Source organism: Phyllostomus discolor, chromosome 13 (assembly GCF_004126475.2).
Source record: "Phyllostomus discolor isolate MPI-MPIP mPhyDis1 chromosome 13, mPhyDis1.pri.v3, whole genome shotgun sequence".
Taxonomy (NCBI): domain Eukaryota; kingdom Metazoa; phylum Chordata; class Mammalia; order Chiroptera; family Phyllostomidae; genus Phyllostomus; species Phyllostomus discolor.
This window is the reverse complement of record NC_040915.2, coordinates 10391950-10411002: the sequence shown is the minus strand read 5'-3', so window position 1 is coordinate 10411002 and position 19053 is coordinate 10391950. Positions and strand designations below refer to the sequence as shown.

At 55.3% G+C, this 19053-nt stretch overlaps 1 protein-coding gene across 3 annotated transcripts in view; it reads left to right on the top strand.

The window, feature by feature from the left end:
- Positions 1–19053, top strand: part of SPOCK1 (SPARC (osteonectin), cwcv and kazal like domains proteoglycan 1) — a 459872-nt gene that overhangs the window by 371004 nt on the left and 69815 nt on the right. For all 3 annotated transcript variants that reach the window (XM_028528572.2, XM_028528573.2, XM_028528570.2), the window contains one exon: positions 12216–12330. In XM_028528572.2, the coding sequence (XP_028384373.1) occupies positions 12216–12330 (115 nt within the window). The remainder of the gene's footprint in view (positions 1–12215; positions 12331–19053) is intronic.

Here is a 19053-nt window from a genome sequence, read left to right as displayed (position 1 = left end):
GAGTGCCCTCCCGGAGCACATGGCCTGTGTGGGAGGGTTAGGGGAGGAGAACAGAAAGGCTCCCAGGCGAGAGGGCATCCGATCCAAGCAGGGGCAGGTGGGGTGGGGGGAGAACAGTGGTGGAAGGACTGGGGCCATGCTGCTGGGGAGGCGCAGTCAGGGCCTGAGGCGACGGGCGCAGAGCCGAGGACTTGAGCTTTAGTCTGGGCAGTGAGGAAAGGGGCTGCATCTGGGGGTCTTTGGTCTGACTTCCCCAAAGCAGGGAGAGCCCCACTGGGTGGCCTGCAGGAGAGAGCGCACTTAGGTGCCATCCTCTGGGCCCAAGGGTGTGGAGGCCTGCGGCCGCATGGTATGAGATGGCTGCACGGTGGAGGGGGGCGGGCGGGGGAGGCGGCCCTGTGTCCTTCAGCTCGCTGCCCCAGCTTCTGGTTGTCCGGCCATGTCTACCTAGTCTCTGCTCCTTTAGATGCTTCGCCCGGCACCGGGACTAAACGAGGGAATTAAAGCATTGTGTCTGTGGAGCTCATGAGAGAGACTGGCAAGAAAGCAGTCACTGCAGTAGAAGCAAGTGCTGGGGTCCAGGTGGGCATGGGCTGGGGGCCCTTGGGACACCCGCCACAGTCTCCCTGGGGGGCTGCAGACAAAACAAGGTGCCAAGAAGGACAAGGCCAGGGTGGAGGTTGTGTCACTGCTGGGGGTCTGTACTCTGGAGGAGAGTGGGCGTGTGTTTGGGAGAGAAGCAAAGGAGTGAGGGTGGAAGGGCAAGTGGGGCCTAGATCACCAGGGACCTTTCCTGCTGGGCTCCAGGGTGTTATGTGGAGGTGAAGCGAACAAGGAATGGGAGCACCACACACATTTGCATTTCACAGAGCTCACTCAGGTGTGCAGAGCCTGGGAGGAAGGGGAGGAGGGGAGAATGAGGCAGGGTTGGGAGGGCTGAGGGAGGAACTGAGCTGCACCATCTGCCTTGTGCCAGGCGCTGCCGCAGGGCACCAGGGGTCTCTTCTTTTCCCATTGAGACGGCTGCTGCAGGATGGGATTACCTTTATTTAGCGATAAGGAAAGGAGGTGCAGGCAGGCTGTGCAGATTGCTCAGACTCTCACCTCTAGTGAGCAGTGGAGCCCGAGTGGCAGATGCCTCCCAGGTTTGCAGAGAGAGAGAGGCAGACAGAGTCTGGGCAGAAAGCCCCTCTCCTTCCAGCACCACAGCTGGAGCGGCGAGAGTCAGGAGAGAAATTAGGTGCCACCTCTGCTCGCCTGCCACCTCCCCAGCATCCTGTCTGCCCGAGAACCTGGGGAGAACCTGCCCCAGCCCTTGGGGAGGACGAGCAGTGGGGGAGGTGGCTTCTCATGGGCGGGGCCCTCCGAGGGAGCAGGGACAGCTGTAGAGACAGGCCTCTAGACATTTTTATTTTCAGCAGGCGCCAGCACCTCGGAACATTCCCTTCCTTTCTCCTTGAGCTGCCCGAGCCCACGCAGCCAGGCTGGGGCGAGGGCCTCCTGAGGAGGCCCCTGCTCTCCGCACCCCTCCCCCGCCTGCTGCTCGCACCTCCTGGAGGGTTTCCGCCGCTTCCTACACGTGCAGCACGTGCTTGCTCTCTCCTCTGTAGTTCTTCCGCTTTCCTCCCCTTCTCTCCTCTGCCCTGCCTGCTCTGCTGCTTTCGGCACCCCCCCTCCGCCCCCACTTCTGTCATTCTCTTGCTCCTGCCTTCCTTCCCCTCGTTCTCCTCATCTGTACAATGGGGGTGGCATTGCTGGGATGACGATTAATTATTTCACATGCAGCTTCTACCTGCTTTGGGAGTGTGGGGCTTGTGTCTGGAGGGGGGGGGGGCGGCGGTGTGAGCCTGGACAGTGTCCAGTTCATGCTCTCAGGAAGCTCACCCTTAGGTGGGAGTCAAGCTCGGACGCCTGCTGCTCTTCCTGGAGACCCTGGCGGGGCCAGTCTGGACTGGCAGCTCCTAAAAATGCTTTGCTCAGGGGAGCTCATCGTGGTTCTTGGTGGTTAGTCTCTTCTCCAGCAGTGGCTGGAGGCCCCTACATCTCCGGAGCACAAAGCCTGGGTGCCACCCGGAGCACGGAGGGAAGCTGCCCAGTCACCTCAGCCAGGTCTGTTGGCTAATCCACTTGACTCGCGTGAGCGATCTTAGCTAACTGCAACAGTGTAGGTGCTTTTGAATGACGTCATCATCACTAGTGCAGTGGACGTGTGAGGGCTCGTTCCGTTTGCCCCCATTTGAGAAGTGGCCGGCCAGCCTTGTTCCCGGCTGCAGCTCAGGGGCCTCCCTTCCTTTCTTTGTCTCCCAGCTCTGGACTCATTGCCCTTCCTCCCCTCGGCCTCAGTCAGCAGTCCTGAGACGCTGGGAGAGGTTCGGCCAGGCCCTCACTGTTTGGGGGTCTGCGAGTCACCACGCACAGCGGTGGATGGGGGAGAAGTTGAATGACGTGCATTCAGAATGAAACCTGTGGTTCTCTGGCCTCACGGCCTTGAGGCTGCTGCTTGCTTTTCAGGGAGGTCTCGGCTCCTTCATCCGCGTAAGGAGCCTGCCGACCCCAGTTCTCCCATCGTGCTGTGTGACTCGGACAACATGTGTCCTGTAAGCAAACAGGCCTGTTTAACTGCCTGCTGCAGGCTAGTGTGGGGGCTAAAAACATGTTTACACTTTTCCTCCCACTGTCTGCATCCTGACTAGGCTAATGACCAACTTCACGGAGACAGATTAACAGGAGAAAGTTAGACTGTAATACACATGCAAAGGGGAATTCACATACACCTGATAAATTCATGAAAAATCCAAAACAGTGAAGCAACACTGGGTATCTTAGCCATTTTTGGACAAAGGAGCAAGGGGGGCCTTGGCTGAGACTAGAGTCCAGAAGCATCAGATTTCAGCAGTGAGTGTGGGCGGCTCCCAGGGAGCTGAGGAAGAGCAGCACACACCTGGCGGGGAGGAGCGTGCTGGGCCACGCAGAAATGGGGGAATACAGGGGTGTCTGGGTCTCGTCGGCCATGCCTAGTTCACATCAGTCTAAGGCTGCATCCCAAGGTCTCCGGAAGCAGGGTTCTCTGTCTGAGTCTTTTGGGCGGGAAAGAGGGAAGGATCAAAGATTCGTCCCTTGTTTCTTAATAAACAACCTAAAATCAGTATCCCAAAACGCAGCTCTCAGGAGGCAGCATTGTGGGCCCTTCACTAGGGCCTAGACAAAGATGTCTATTTTCTTCAGCAGGCAGGTATGTAAACGTGCAGCGGGTGCAGCAGGGTGAGTGTGGTGAGAGAGAGTGATGCTGGGCACAGAGGTGGGAAACCTGGGAGGCCTGCCTGGAGGAGAAGCCAGCCAGGCAAGGAGAGGAAAGGTCCGAATATCCCCTTCCCACTCTCAGGCACCCTCAGAGAGGCAGACCTCCTCATTGTTATGTACACCAGTTTTCCTTCTGTTGGGAGCCCCTTTCCTCCAGTGCTGGGGGGAAGCTTGACCTCCCTCATCACCTTGTGGGTTTTGCCTTTTTGGGGGTCCTGTCCAGGGTCTTAGCTCTTATTCGTACTTAGACGCTGGGGTGGGGGTGGCTCACTCTGCAGGCAGGCCAGTGCTTTTGTGACTCATCCCTTCACTCGACGTTTTTACTGAGCACCACTGAGGGCCTGGTGCTCCGGACTTGGCCGTGAACAAAACAAAGACCCCTGCTCTCCTGGAACTCCCGTGCTAGACAATTAGAAAACTGCAGATAGGCAAGAAATGTATGCGGTGCCTTAGATGGTGGGTTTTGTATTTAAAAAGGCCCAGTAAAACTGTGTAAGGGATCAGGTATGCGGTTGTGATTTTAAAAGGGGTAAGAAGAGAGAAGTCTTCAGTGAGCAGGCGACATTGGAGCAAAGGCCTGAAGAAGATGGGGGGGGAGCGGGGAGGCCCCAGAGCACAGGCCACTGCGGGGAGGGGCGGGGGGCTGAGCACTAGAGGGGCGGTCCCGGGGAGCCGAGAGTCCTGGCTTCTGGGAAGGGCTCTCCTAGCACCACCAGGCAAAGCAAGTCACATTTACTTTTCCCTAGGTATTGGTGTAATGGTGATGGGAATTTAAAGAATACGGTGATACATACTTGTTTACCCACCACCGAGATTTGGCAGTTCTTAACCTTTTGCAGTGTTTGCCCTCGCTCGCTCTCGCCCACCCTCTGAGTGCACATGCACACTTCTCCCCCTGAATCATTTAGAAGTAATGTGCAGACGCTGGGACACCTGCCTTCCAAGAAAGGAAACAAGCATCCTCCTGTAACACTGTCTTGGTGGTGGTTATTTCACCTGCCAGAACAACAACTCAGTATCACTTACTACCCAGGCCATGTTAAAAATTGCAACAGATTTCCCCCAGAATGTCTTTTATAGCTTTGTGTAAGTATTATTTTTCAAGCTTTAGTCAAGTCTCACTTACTACATATGTTTCATTTATGTATTTTCTTCTAGAACAATGACGTGTACTGTTTTTATTTTTTGGGTGTTCAGGCAGTTTCCTTATAAAAAGTCCTTAATGTTGAATATTTTTCCCAGTGAGTAACAGGTTCGGGTGAAGCACGTCTGGTACCAGCGTCTCCTAGTGCTGGCGCGTGCCTCCTGTGTAGGGAGTGCATCGGAAGGTGTGCGCCCGCGGTGCCACTACAGAGGCGCTAAGTCGTCCCCTTAGTCCTTTTGTTAAGGGCTCACTGCCAAGTGTGTGTTTTTTGCACATGTACATTTTCCTGTTTTAGTAACTAGGTGTTCCGTGGGGTGACACTGTCAGAATGTGTTCGTGTCCTGTTCCCCAGTGACTTCCACTCCCTATTTTCAGTAAACATCAGCAGTCAGGGCTCAGTTATTGCACAGGGCACTGCTAAAGGATGATTTTCTGATTCTTGAATTCCTTCTACATGAATGCAGCTGACATTCTTCCATAAAGAAGAGCTCTTCCTTTTTTTACACTTTTAGCAACTTGGTTTCAAAGTTTAGGGTCCTGCCTCCTTTAGAACTCTTAACTCTGTGTGTGTGTGTGTGTGTGTGTGTATGTGTGTGAGAGAGAGAGAGAGAGAGAAAGAGAGAGAGAGAGGAGTAAAGCTCAAGCCCTGGGCTGCGGGCTGCGCCCACTCCCTGGGCTCGCCGGCTGTCAGTAGTTCGGGGGAGACAGGTACCTCTTCCGCTCTGCTCCCTCCTGTCCAGCCACACTGCTTCCTCGCTGTTTCTCAGGTGCAGTCAGGTGCGCCTTCCCCAGATGGCTGCCTGGCTCACTTATTCTGTTCTCTCACATCTCTGTCAGCTGTCATCTTCCTAGAAGATGTCCTGATTGCCCATATGATACACCGTTGCCACCCCACCCTCTGTGTCTTACTCTCCTTCGTGTCTGTCTGCAGCAGCGCATCAGCAGCTGCCACATAACCTTCCCGAGGACAGGGCTTTGGTCCTGCTGTTGGTTCATAGCCATAGAACACGGCCTGGCCCACAGTGGGCGCCCACTAACTGGAGAAGGAACACACGTGCATATGCATACACACCTGTCCAGGGAAAGCTCTGGATGAGAGCAGGGCCTCTCTCTGCATGGCTCCTCGCAGGTGAGCACCAGGACACTCAGCCCAGCAGGGACGGACAGCCGTTCCTCCATCCACCGGGGACGCGTGCCGTCGGCAGCCGCTCACTTCACGCCCGGTTATTAAAGGCAGCAGAGCTGTGAGATTGTCCACCCCGCCTTCTCTGACATGATTTTAGGGGAATAAAAACAAATCAGAATTCATCAACTGCGAACACAATTGTCAACTGTGAACTGTCAACAGTCTGGTTTAAAAATAGGTGATAGGTTGATGAGAAACAGTGGAGAAAGCAATTTAAATAAAGTGTTAAAAATAATGCCCACAGCACGCAAGGCGAAGTGAAGAGCGTGGAGTGGTGGAGAGCTGCTCTCCGTGGAGGCCTGCGTGAGCAGGGGACCAGACAGAGGTTATTAGTTTTGCTTTACAAATCACAGGAGGGGAAGATTTACTGGCCATTTGCAGGCGAACGTTCACTCATTCCGACACGTTGGTGTTATGCAAAGCGGAAGGAAAGATTGGCTGAGAAATCTGCTGGCACATTTATTTTGAAGCAGGTCAACATTTTGAATATTTCTTCCCGTCGTGAAATGCCTGGCTCCGTCCGGCTGCTTGGCCTCTGCAGTGACTGGGAGAGGCATTTCTCGTGCAGCAGGTCTCGGGCTCTAGGAGCTTCTGGGTTCGTGTTTACGTTTGTGTTTGTGCGAAACGGGTCCAAGTGCCACACTTTAAAGTCCTTAACTAATTTCCACCTCTCTCCGCTCTCCTCTTTTAAATAGTTATGGCTAATTATTTATGTAGCTTTTTATCATAAAATCAACATGAAGGCTTGAATTTCTCCTGTTTCCTCCTTTCTGGGTGTGAGTCACAGCTGATCAAAGCTGGCCAAGCTCATTACATCCATCTGCTCGGAGGCTGCTGGTCGTATTTACTGTCCTTGCAGGAGAGCCAGCCACCTCGGCACAAGGACCTGCACTCCATAAACCGGAGCGAGGCAAGGCATTTCCATTCCTTAGAGCCGCTCCTTCTAACAGTCTGGGTGGGAGTTGTACTAGCAGTGCCTTCGCACCACGCCAGCAACGCGCCGCAGGCTGGGGGCTGCAAACAGCAGAACTGCAGTCCCCTCGTCCCCAGGCTGAAGTCTGAAGTCAGGGTGTGAGCGGGGCTGGCTCCTCCCCAGGCCGTGAGGGAGAACCTGTCGCATGCCCCTGGTAGCTTCTGGTAGCCTCAGGCGTGGTCAGAAAATTCTGCCCGTGTCTCTTCACCATGTCATGCGTCTGTCTCCTTGTCCAGGTTTTCCCCTCTCAAAGCACACCTCATGGGATTGGGGCCTGCCCTAATGAGCTCATGGAAACTTCATTACAAAGGCCCTGTTTCTAGATCCCCACCCTGAAGTCCTGGGGGTCTGGACTTCAGAGCATCTCTCGTGAAACACGTAATTCAACTCTTAATCCAAAGTGCACAGCTTTTGCTTCTGGAGGGAGAGTGGAGGCCAGACCCACTTGTGTCTGTGGCCAAAGGGCGCCCCCAACAGGCAGCAGGGACCTCCCAGTGGGACTCTGGGGCATCTCCCTGTGCCTCCTCCCCTTCGGACGCGGGCGCCCCTGGGTGTGCCTCCAGCTCCCGCTACTTCACAAAGTTGGCTGGCTCTCCACTCCAAATCCACAAGAAATATGTTTGTACTGTTTCCTCCTCTTTCTTCACATCCTCCAAGGCTTGTTTTCCCCTACTGTGAGGACTTAGGGGTGCCCCTCATTAGTTCCCAAGAATGTCATTTCGTCGCCTCTTTTTTGCTTTTCCACCTCCAGGCTGCGGACTGGGAGTGCCAGGGGCAGCCTGTGGTCTTTGCCTAGAGCTCTGCAGACCCTGCCCTGACGTGGGTCTGCGAAGGGTGCCCCTGGCTGCTCCATCCTCGGTCCTTGGGCCTGTGGGGCCTGCGGGGCCTGTGGGGCAGGCGGGGTGGTGGACGAGTGCTGTGGAGCACCCCTGTGGAGGAAGCACCATCTGTCGTTTGCCATTTTTCACTCCTGCCCACTGCGGGGGGACTCCGAACCCTGTCGTTGGGTGCCCAAGCGGGGAAGGGTTCAGTGACGGCCCCGTAGTGTTGGAGCGATCACTTACTTCTTCATCCCCACGTCCCTCTAGGGCAGGGGTCCCCACCTCCAGGCCTTAGACCTGTCGGTGGCCGGTGGGAATGGGGCTGCACAGCAGGAGGTGAGTTTCAATGTAACACACCTGAGTCATTCTGAAACCATCCTCCCCACCCACCCCTGTCCCTGGAAAAATTGCCTTCCACGAAACCGGTCCCAGTGCCAAAAATGTCGGAGACCGCTGGCTGGGGGAATCCTTTCACTTTCTTGCTGTCTGCTCCCTGCCACCTCTTCCTGAGGGAGGCTGCACACGTCCTCCTGTGGGGGACAGCCCCCCCCCCCCCCCCGCCGGGTCAGGTGCCCGTTCACAGCAGGAACAGAACCACAGCCTTGGAAGGGTCATGTGGGCACCTCGTCTCCTCTTGGCTCCTGTTTCCTGGGCAGCCCTGGACTTGAGGGGCGGCCTGCCTGCCCCGAGTGGTCAGGATCTGCGTGGGCACAGCCAGGGCACATGAGGCCAAGCCCAGCCTCGTGTAAGCGGGTAAGATTCTTGAGTAGGTGGCCAGGGCTGTCCTAGGCCTCTGTCCCCTGTGGGTGGGGACAGGGTGCTGCGTGGTGCAAGGCGCCCACATGGTGTGAAGGTGAAGGTCCCGCCATGCTGCGCAGCCTTGTCCAGCAAGACGCCCTGTGCTTTGAGAGTCCTCTGGCCCCTCGGGGCAAAGCTGGGGCAGTGAGCACCTCTTGGCTTCTTACCTGTCCTTTCCCAGCAAGACCCTGGGGGAGAGAGGATGGGGCAAGACGGTGGGTGGGTGAGTCACAGGCGGGGCTGAGGGGCGTGCTGTGGGGAGAGAACATACAAACGATGTCTGAGTGCCCGGAGCTCACAGCGCCCCTGCCTAGCGATGGTCGGGGTGGAGCTGTGCGCCCTCGGCCCTGCCCCCAGGGGCCCACACGGTCGCCCGCTCATTCCTCCTAACCAGTGTCCCCGAGGTGTGGGTGCAGCTTGGACCTCACTTTGAGAGAAGCCTATAAACCATTTTTATGTTCTATCATAAAGTATTTCGTACATACACATATATGCATTATTCTTTTTATCCTCACCCGAGGATCTGTTTATTGATTTGGGGGAGGGAGGGAGGGAGGAAGGAAGAGAGAGAAACATTGATCGGTTGCCTCCCACATGCACCCTGACCGGGGAATTGAACCCACAACCTTTTGGTGTATGGGATGATGCTCCAAACAACTGAGCCACCTGTCCAGGGCCACATGTATGTATTATTTATATCAGTTGCCGAGCCTCGTAACAAAACAAAGCCTTGGACTCCAACACCCCACTCGTGACACACCCCATTCCCCATGTCACGGTGGTCCTGTGGGCCAAGGCTACCCTCCCACCTCCTTTCTGTGGGGAATCCCTGTCTTAAAGGTACGTGTCACCACTCCCCCCTTTAAAGTAGCTTTTACTACATACATATGCACCTCTACATAGCATGTTTTTAGCTTGATACAAATGGAGGGGCAGCCATTTGAGCCTCATTTAAATGCCACACATTGTCCTAGAAGACAAGAAGCAGATCTGTGCCCTTGAAACATGGGCTTTCACTGGTGCGGATCAATCTTACTTCTCTGGTGGCATCTTCATGGGTCGGCGAGGAGACCCAGCTGTGATACCAGCTGTGCAGAAGAGGGGGCACGGGGACCAGCTGAGGACGCCGAGTTACGGCAGTGACTGTCCTCAGGGGCCCTCGGTGCAGCCCCCCAGGTGCTGTGGGCATTGAGGAAGTGGATGGACTAGGTCCTGCCCCCAGGGCCAGACTGGAGTGAGCAGGGCCCTGAGCGGCAGAGCGCTGAACGCGAGGCTCGGAGTGAGTGGCCCCGGCCTCGAGTGCTGAGCGCCAGCGCCCGCATGCTCCATGCTGCCGGGTTGGCAGCTCCGGGCAGCCGGAGCAGGGGTTAGAGCCACCTCTCATTTTGCCCGTGCAGCTCAGTGGTACCTCCTGAACACCCACCCTGTCCCCCCCAGGGCCCGGGCTGCTGTCCTGTCGTGCCAGGGGCGAGGCAGTGACTGAGACCTTCTCCAGGTGTGAAGTACTTCATGGTCTGCTGGGAAGTCCGCTGTTTTATCAGCTTTAGCTAAGTTACACTGCGGTAACAAATGATCCACAAACACGAGTGGGTCCCAAAGGCACGCATTAAGTTCTTATGTGTGCTGCTCCTTAGCTGTGGGTCAGCGTCAGATCGGCCCATGTCCTCTGCCTTCTGGGCCCCGGGCAGAAGCAGCCGTATTCTGGCACATGCCATTTTCACCGTAGAGAGAAGAGCAAGGGAGGCGGTGAAACCAAGCAGTGGGTGTTAAAACGGCTGCTCACGCCTGGCTCGTGTCACCCCATTCATGATCCACTGGCCAGGACGGGTGTCCCTGGGGAGGGGCAGTCCCTTTTCCCACGGGGCAGGGAGCCAAGTGGAGGTCCCTCTTTCAGGGAGGCCGGAGAATGCTGGGGGACAGTCTTACAGTCTGTCACAGAGAGAAACAGGCAGTTACAGTAACAGTGGGATAAGGCTTTATGGTAAGTAAACAATAAATTTGACTATATAAAATACACTTCCATAAAAAAAATACAGTTTCCCCTAAATTTGCTTACAGATGCCATTGACAAAATAGTGGGAGGACTGCCAGTCTGAAATAGAGGGTTATTCCAGAAGGCCAGCCCGGGGAAGGAGGCGGTGGGGTGGGCACAGCGGCTTTACCCAGCCCAGGGCTCCTGGGCACGTGCTGCGCTGCCTACGATGGAGCTTAGGGTGGTGGCTCCCAGCCGCCGCCTAGCATTCCCCTCGGCTCGTCCTCTGTGCACCCAGACGGCCTGCGTGCGTGCCCACACCTGCGGGTCGCCTTCCTGCTGCATTCCTTCATAGACAGACGTCTGCCTCGCCTCAAGGCCACATCCTCGGGGCTTCAGAAGAACGGTGTTTTCCTTCCTCATTAGGTTGTTGGTGTGGGAGGCCCAGGCCGTGGCTTCCCTTCCTGCAGCCCCACACCTCCTGTTGCCACAGTGGGTGCACAGCAGACGCCTCACAGATCGGCACAGAAGGCAGTTTTGCATGAAGAGGAAGCCGGCAGCACCTGCAGGCCTGTCTGCCGCCCTCTCCCGGCAAGGGTCGGCAGGGGCCGTGTGGGTGGCCGTAGAGTTGCCCGAGAGTGACTCCAGGGCACGCAGAGCCAGGTGGAGAGCACTCGCTGCTCGCTTTGAAACTGGCGTGGGGCCTGAGTAGCTGGTCCTCCCATAATGAGCTGGCTTCACCCACACCCCTGCGTGCCGCTTTGCAAATGCTGCCAGCATTTTCCAAAGATACACGCTAGCGCTTTCCAAGGGCAGTGGCTGTATCTCCTTTTTCTTTCTTTTGAGAGATTCCCTGTGGCACCTGATAAGAGCGGCAGGCGCAGAGGGTGAATTTGCTATCTGCTCTGCCTTTGAACCCCCACCAGCCACAAACACGGTCCTGACGCCCTGGCCTCTGCAGAAGACTGATGAAACCTTAGTCCTGGGACCACCACAGTAATGGAGGGGGGACTCGCAGACAGCTCAGAGGATCCAGGCCAGCAGCCACCAGAGCGCAGTGCTGGCCACAGAGCCCGTCCACATGGCAGAAACCGCCATGTGGGTCCTGGAGGTGCTCAGCCCATGGGGCCGTGAACCCTGGCTCCGGCCCTTTCGAGTGTCCTGACCTTCCCTTGCTTAACCCCTCTGAGTCTCACTTTGTTACTCCACAATGTGAGAATAATAAAAAGACTGTTAATTGCTGTGGTCTTTTGCCCCTGGGAATAACACCCTCCTTTCCTGCTTGTGTTCTGAACAGTTGAGACTTGGAAGTGAAGAGCTGGCTGAAAGTGGCCAAAACACTAGATAAACTGTTACTGGGAAAGGGTTGGCGAGTGTATGCATTGCCTTGGGGCTTCGATCGTGAATCTGAGGATCCGGGGATGTTTGCACCAGTCACAGGCTAGTTAGGCAACCGCAGGAGACCTCCGCAGGGAGAGACTGTGTTCACTTAGGTTTTGGGTGGTAGGAACGAAAGTGTCGACTCCTCTTGTTCCCCAGGGGAAGCACTGGGCCTCCCACATACCACCTGAACTAGACAGATAGTTACTAAATAGCCCAGGAAAAGCACGGGGCAGCCGAGAGACCAGGGGCTCTGTGGGCGGAGCTTCCCTCACAGGACAAGGAAAGGAGGAGAAGCAGCCTCTGTGGTCGGTGGGGGGCTGGTCTTTGCCAGAGCCTGTGGGATTCCGAGATGTTGTTTCAGACTAATACCTTTGTTAACAGTTAGAGTTGAGTTTGCCCTTTATTCCAGTCAGCCTCCCAGTGCTTCTGCAGTGCTTTTGGATGTTGCACTGTGCATCTTTTCATTCAGGGGCCGTCATTCAGGTCTGTAACTGAGACAGACTCCTCTGTTCTCCATTGTGGCTGCTGTGCCCCGCGCACCCATCTGTGGTCAGAGAGGTGCGGGCTGTCCTTTCGGGGAGCCTGGCGGGGGTCTGCTCAGCGGCATCCCTCAGGCCTGTCCTGTCTCTCCTTTGCAGTGCAAGATGGAGTTCCACGCCTGTTCTACTGGCAAGAGCCTCACCACCCTCTGCGATGGGCCCTGCCCGTGTCTCCCGGAGCCCGAGCCACCAAAACACAAGGCTGAGAAGAACGGTGAGTGGGCATTGCAGGGGAACCCCTGAAGCAGGGCCGGGCGGTCAGGGAGGGCCTGGCTGGCCGGGCTCTGCCCGGATGCCAGCAACGTGGCATCGGTCAGAGTCGTCATCACCCAGGAGGGCTCGTTTAGGGACCCTTCAGCTGAACTGCCTGCAGCTTCCGTTGATAAGAAAAGCGGAGAATCTTTGCAATTAATTCTGTTAGTCCAAGATAAGTTCAAGCACTAAGCACTCGGTTCTCTGCGAGGTTAAACTGGCTGCAGTGTAGGAAGGGCAGGCTTTTCAGCATCTGAGACTAGGGCCTGCCCTGGGGTACGTCCTGGTCTTCCTTGAGCTCTGGTATCTAAGTCCTTTGAACTTCTCAAGGCCGAACTTCAGAACAGGGACTGCAGAGATGTCATGAAGGTGCGGAGTATTCCCCCCCTCCCAGAGTGTTTCTGTGTTAATGTATTCCACTTGGAAGGCGGCCCAGGGCCAGGGGACATGTGAAAGGAGGGCACCCTCCCGGGGGGCGGTGGCGGCTCCTCTCCCCGGCCGGGCGGGGCGGGGAGATTGGGCTTCTTCGGGTGTCACTGTGGTGGGCAGAGAGTGGTGTCATCCTACTGGTCTCTGCTCCTTCTTGAGGCTTCCTTAATGAGAGCCAAGATAGAAGTTGCCCTCTGTGGGCCTGGGCTTTCTCAGTGGTAGCTGGCTAGTCCACGGAAAATGTTACACGCCTCTGTGTGCTTGTGCACACACATACACTCGTCTCCTAAAGTGTCTCCTGTTTGTAGTGGAGGAGGATGAACAGGATGTGAGTGTAATCCATTCACCTCTTGTTCAGTCATATTGTCACATCATCCTCTCCAGGGCGTGTAGGTGATGTTCAAATCCACATCTGCTCCTGGCGGGGACTGTGAAGGGCTCTTTGGGAGCTTTAACTCAGGATGTGGAGGGACACTGTAAACCACAAGGCGCCGTGGTCACAAGTAATCCCCATAGAGCGCTCACTCTTGATTGCCATAAAGCTTATCTCATTGCGCGGTGGGCTGATTCATTCATGTAACTGCAGTAAGGAGTGCTGATTAATACACACGACCCTCACTGGAGCATGGACAGAAAGCCCTGTGGGGTAAGCAAATGCAGGTTTGGACAATCACCTTCCACCTGGAGAACTGTTGAGGATCTTCTTAGGAAGATTCAACGGCCTCTGTTATTCCAGGTGTATTGTTTGCTGCTTGTATCTACTCTTGTATTCTGAGGTACGGACACCATACCAAGGAACCCACCCTGCCACCCTGCCCGTGGCACCTGTCAGTGGGGTGCGTGCATCGCCCCTCAAGGGTGCCGGCTCCGCTAAGGTTGCCGGACTCATCGTGACGAGGGAACAGACCAGTTTTCTGGGAGGGCATTGTGGTTCTTCGAAGGCAGCACAGCCCTTGCTTCTTAATGGTGGCCTTGTCCTACCTGAGTGAGAGTCACTCTCAAATGTGACACTCCAGGCACGTCCTTGACTGCCCGACTATTCGTTCAGTGTGGCAAACATTGGAACAAATTTTTACTGAGCTGGTGTGAGTGACCACATTGCCATTAGAAGTGGAGACTCAGCCAGCTGCAGCCCCTGTGTTCTGAGAGCTCAGGGTGGCCCAGGAGCCCCGATGGAAGGTGTTCACTTCAGAATGTTTGTTGCTAGAGCTGGATCAGGAAGAAAGAGAAAGGACATCACCGTGCACCTGTCAGGAATGAGAACGACAAAAATGGTAACAACACCGCTCCAGACCAAGTAACCCACGCTGTATCCCCTCGTCAGTCCTTCAGTGTACGGTGATTTCTCGTTCTGCTGGCTCCCGGGGCACCAGCTTGCCTTCCGGACGGCACCCGCCTCTGGCAGAGCCCTGGAGCTCCACACTCGGTCTCCAGTGCCCTCCGGCAGGTGTCTGGGAAACACCCCCGAGAAGCCCGTGACAACGAGCCCACTAGCATGATGCACCGATGGAACTTGGTGCGGTTCTCTCCATGAGGCTCCGAGGCTGCCCTTCTGGCTTAAAGACTCCACTTCCGGGCAGTCACAGACAGCCAAGGTTTTCTGTAAGCATGAAGGGGAGCAGAAGCTGCCTGTGGACGAGACTGAATGGCTGCAGTTAATTCATTACACATCCAACAGTATCGTACGTGATACAGGAGAGTATAATCCCCTACCAGGGTATACTGCTTAGCTTTTTCATATGGATTTGATCGGAGTTTCCCTGGGAGGGTAGGGACATGTCATGGGCAGAGCGGCCATTGATGAGTCCCTGGGGTCATTATGGAAATGATTAAATTAACAGCATTTGGCCTGGATGAAATCAATCAAGGGAAGGCGGACCTTTCCCTTCGATTCGACCCTTCTTTCCATACAGCTCTCACGGGGTCTGTGACAGGCAGGGTGCACGGAGCTGGGGCTGAAGCACCTGGGAGGGAGAGGACCACAGAAAGGGTGCGAGGGCAGGCCAGCGGTGAAATGGAAGGTAGCTTCCTCTTGGCCACTTAGCTGTGGGAATGGAGGGAGGAGGGGGAGGGACCGTGCAGCCCACCCCCTGCCCTGCCAGCTGTCCCCCAGGGCTGCAGGCAGCGGTGGGCAGGCTCCACCCGGGCCAGACACGCGGGGCTCTGGGCGGTGTCAGGAGCAGTCTTGTCTCTGTGCCTCGTGCAGGAATGGCGTTTCATAGTCTCACGGGTGCCGGTGTGTCAACATGTGGCGTTGTTAATTGTTATGATATTTCATTTGTCTCCACCTGGTAATGAAGGTATTAACATAGTCACTTCCTGGTCAGTTCCGTCAAATCAGGATTGTATCAAAATTCTAGAAAGCAGGGTGTGGGCGGGCGCCTGGGAGCTGGGCTACAGCAGGAAGCGGCCGGCCCCTGGCGCTGTCTGGCTCACCCTGGAGTTGTGGCCCTCCCCAGTTAGCTGCCCCCAGAGCCCGCCCCCGCCTGTGCCATCTGCTTGCCGCCGTGGCTGTGAGGTCATGCTGAGCCTCTTTCTTCCGTGTCCTGCTCTCCCTGGGGCGCTAGTCTTCCCACGGCCACTCCCTGACCCCTTCAAGGCCACGGGAAACCTGAGGATGCTCTTCAGTGAGCGCAGACGGACCCTGGAGAGGCTGCCATCCCAGGCCCTTTCTCCTTGGAGCTGCCGGGCCGCTGTTCCTGGTCTGTGCAGAGGAGAGTGGGACGGGGTTTGCCGGGTTGGACTTCAGGGGTCTGCGGGGGCCCTTGTCCTCTCTGGGGCTTCACTCGTGCCTCCTCCCTGCCCAGGACCTAGAGTTGGGGTGCAAACGGGGAGAACAGTGGTGAACAGAACCTTTCCTAGCGGCTCACCTGCCCCTGCCCGATCCTCTCCTTCCCAAAATGTCACTTCTGGGAGCCCCAGCTTTGATAGGTGGTGCACGGGAGTGTGCAGGGCGTGAGAGGGCGGGGCCTGCCTCTTTCAGCCTTTGGCCTTTTGAATTACAGCAAACCCAGCTCTCACCAATCAGAAGTCTCTGGTCCCAGCTTTAAGAAAACAAAGCGGTTGAGTTTTTTCATCCCTTTGTTCTTTTTGGCACCTCTCCTTCGATGCGGCCCCTGGAGATGTGGGCATCTTTTAATAGGACTGGAGATTTCCTCTCACGCCTCTCAATTACCTTGAGACCTTGGGCAAGTTATTTACTTGCTTTATCTCTCTTATCTCTGTGATACCAATCCAGCCTCAAGAATAAAGAGTAATAATTGTCAAAAACATATTAGAAGGAGGGAGAGAAGTTGAACTCTCGTGCTAAGCCCAGGTCTCTGCTCTAACAGTCTCCCCAGAAGGAGCCCCCACTTCCTCACGGTGTTCCCAGCACCCGGCAGGCAGCCCGGTGCAGTCACTTCTCTTATCTGACGTTAACTCTCCGCTCCGGCAGTGCTGCTGCCTTCCCTCCCGCCCACTGAGGAGTGTGAAGCATGTCTGAGGCACTTTTCCCTGATTTCTTCACAGTGGTTGGAAACCTAAGGGGAAAACCGAGGACTCTCACAATTAGCGTCTCTAAGATACATTTTTAAACTAGCCAGCACCTCTGCCCGCCCAGACCAGAGCCTGTCGCGGCCCGGCCTCCCTCCCCCTTCAGAGACAGACTGACCACTTGCGCTGGCCTCGCTCCACAACCACTGAGGTGAGACTTTGTGGTTGTAGGATGGCCGACGAAGGAAGATCTCACTGGTCTTCATCCACACTATGTTGCAGGGCCCACTGTGTCCCCTGAGGGGCCTCAGGCTCCCCGTGAGGACCAGGGAAGGCCAGGTGGGTGAGGCCGCCCACCTCCCATACAGTGACTGCATGTTCATGCTTTGCCATGTTCAAGTGCATCTGCAGGAAAGAGCTGGACCACTGGTGATCCTTGCTCAGCCCCCAAATTCCACAACAGGAAACTGGAGACCCCCTGGGAGCAGGAGTCTTGCCCATGGCAGAGCTGGCGTGGAACCTGGGCTTCTGCCCTCCCAGCCTGGTGCCTCTGTTGCCGCCACGCACACCTGGGGTCAGGGGCGCCGCCTTCGGCCTGGAGATGGTAGAGGGTCTGCCGCTGAGTGAGGTGGGAGTTAGATTCCATTTCTCCAGGGCTTGATGTCACTGGCCTGGATCTTGACGTAGAGAATGTCACTGTGCTCCCCACACTGGCAACAATCTGAATGATGTTCAAGGAGGAAGTAGAGAGGATAGCATGGTGGATGGCAGAAGCTCCTCCTCTGCTTCTGTTGCTTCTTTCCCTGAAAGATTAGCGTTTGGAGAAAGGACGTGGGCCCAGCCAGTCAACCTCAGATTCTGGAGAAGGCTGTGGAGTGGTAGGCCCTCCCCACCGGGCCTGGGCCCGGAGGTGGAGCTGGGCGGGGCCCTGCCAGGCTGGGCAGGGGAGGAGGGAGTCCCCTACCTGTCCAGCCGGGCCAGCTGAACAGGGAGTGACAGCTTCCCTCCAGCCGCGTAAGTGGAACAGTAGGAAAATAGCCTACACTGGCTTTCTTTTCTCAAATGGTGATTTCAACCCGAGGGCTAGATCCTGGGGAACGGTGTCCTGGGTTGACAGCCGGTTGCCTAATTCCATTAGTTATCACAAGCGGAACGGGGGAAATGTGCTTAAATGGGAACAGGAGGTGGTGCCAGAGAGACAGGATGAAGAGTTCTTCCTGGCTATAACGTCTCAATGGAAAAATCCTAAAAGAATCCTGCTGCAGAGGCTCCCGGCAAAATGGAGATTTATCTTTGCATCCAGGGGAGAACAGTGTTTCTCTAAGGCCTGTTGTGGAGCAGGCTTTAGCCTCCAGGCTGGCAAACTTGCAATTTAAAAGCAGTTTATGTTAATCTTTCCATGCCCATTCAGCTGCATTCACTGATTATTCAGTATGACATTATGGTCAGAAATTAAACATGTAAAGGAACATTTAATTTTTAGAGCTTTGTTATTTCAAATGTCATTACATAAAGAGAAAAAAAGCTTCATAATTGAATTGGCAACTGCTGGAGGAAGAAAACCTTACTCGTCAGGGCGTTTGCCTTTGGCTTTGAACTCAGGTTCTTCCGTGTCTGTGAATTCAGCTCTGCAAAGCAGACACAGGTTCTCCTGGTCACCCGAAGCCTGCTTGATGCCCGCTGATTGGGAAAAGCTAAAGGTGCAAAGAAAGAGAACGGTAAACTGAGGCAGGGTGGCCATGGTCATAACTGGGGTCTAGAGCGGGGAGAGAGTTTTGTGCCAGAAACTAATGGCTTTAACGGTTTTCCCAAACAGTCCTCTGCTCCTGCTATCATTTTTAATTAATAAATTAGTACATTCTTGTATAACATCCAGATGTTGTGGCAAAGTGTCTCATACTCCCAGTTCCATTAGCTTTTTGTTAAATATACTTCCAATAAGCTTTTGACACACATATCCTAAAAACGTACTTTTTAAACTTTACTCATCCAAAACCAGACTCATCTTGTACTGTTCTGTGCCCTGCCTCTTTCGTATGCCGTAGATGTGTTTTCATGTGCGCACACGCGGATCTGTGTCCGTCTGTCTGTCTGTCCCCTCCTTCTCGCCAGCCCTATCACGCCGCTCCCTTGAACCCTGCACTTAAATGTGAAGTGACTACTCCGTGTTTCTGTTTGGATGCCCACAGGCAGATCAGGCTTAACATGTCCAAAATGAAGCTCCTGGTCTTCCCCCAAATCTGCGTCTCCCTCCTGCAGCATTCACCTTCTTCATTAATGGCAGCTCCTTACTTCGATTTCCTGGAGTAAGGCAACCACAAACAAAACCCTCTTTTTGTCAGATGCCACGTATAATCCTGTTGCCTCAGCTTTCAAATTGATTCTCAAATATTTTCTCTTCTCACCACCTCTGCCTCCCTTGTGGTCCAAGACATCCTCATCTTTTATGTGAATGGCTTCCTAATTGATCTCCTGGCCCCTTCTTTCTCTCTTGAACACAGTAATTCTGTAGACTGTGATCAAGGCTCAGCGTGATCGGGTCCCCTGTTCTGTCTCTGTCCCCCGTTTGTTGGGACACCGCTTGCCTGCCCAGCTCCAGGCACACGGCTCCTGGGGGGGTCTGTCAGTGCCGTCAGTCCCGCCCCCACCACTGGGCTCTGTGCCCACACCCCCGCCCCCACCGGGCAGTCTTCCCAGACATCTGCCCAGCTTGCCCCACCTTGAAATCTCTGCACAATGGGGGCCTCCCTGACCCCCCTCAGCACTTCTGTCCCCCTTTCCA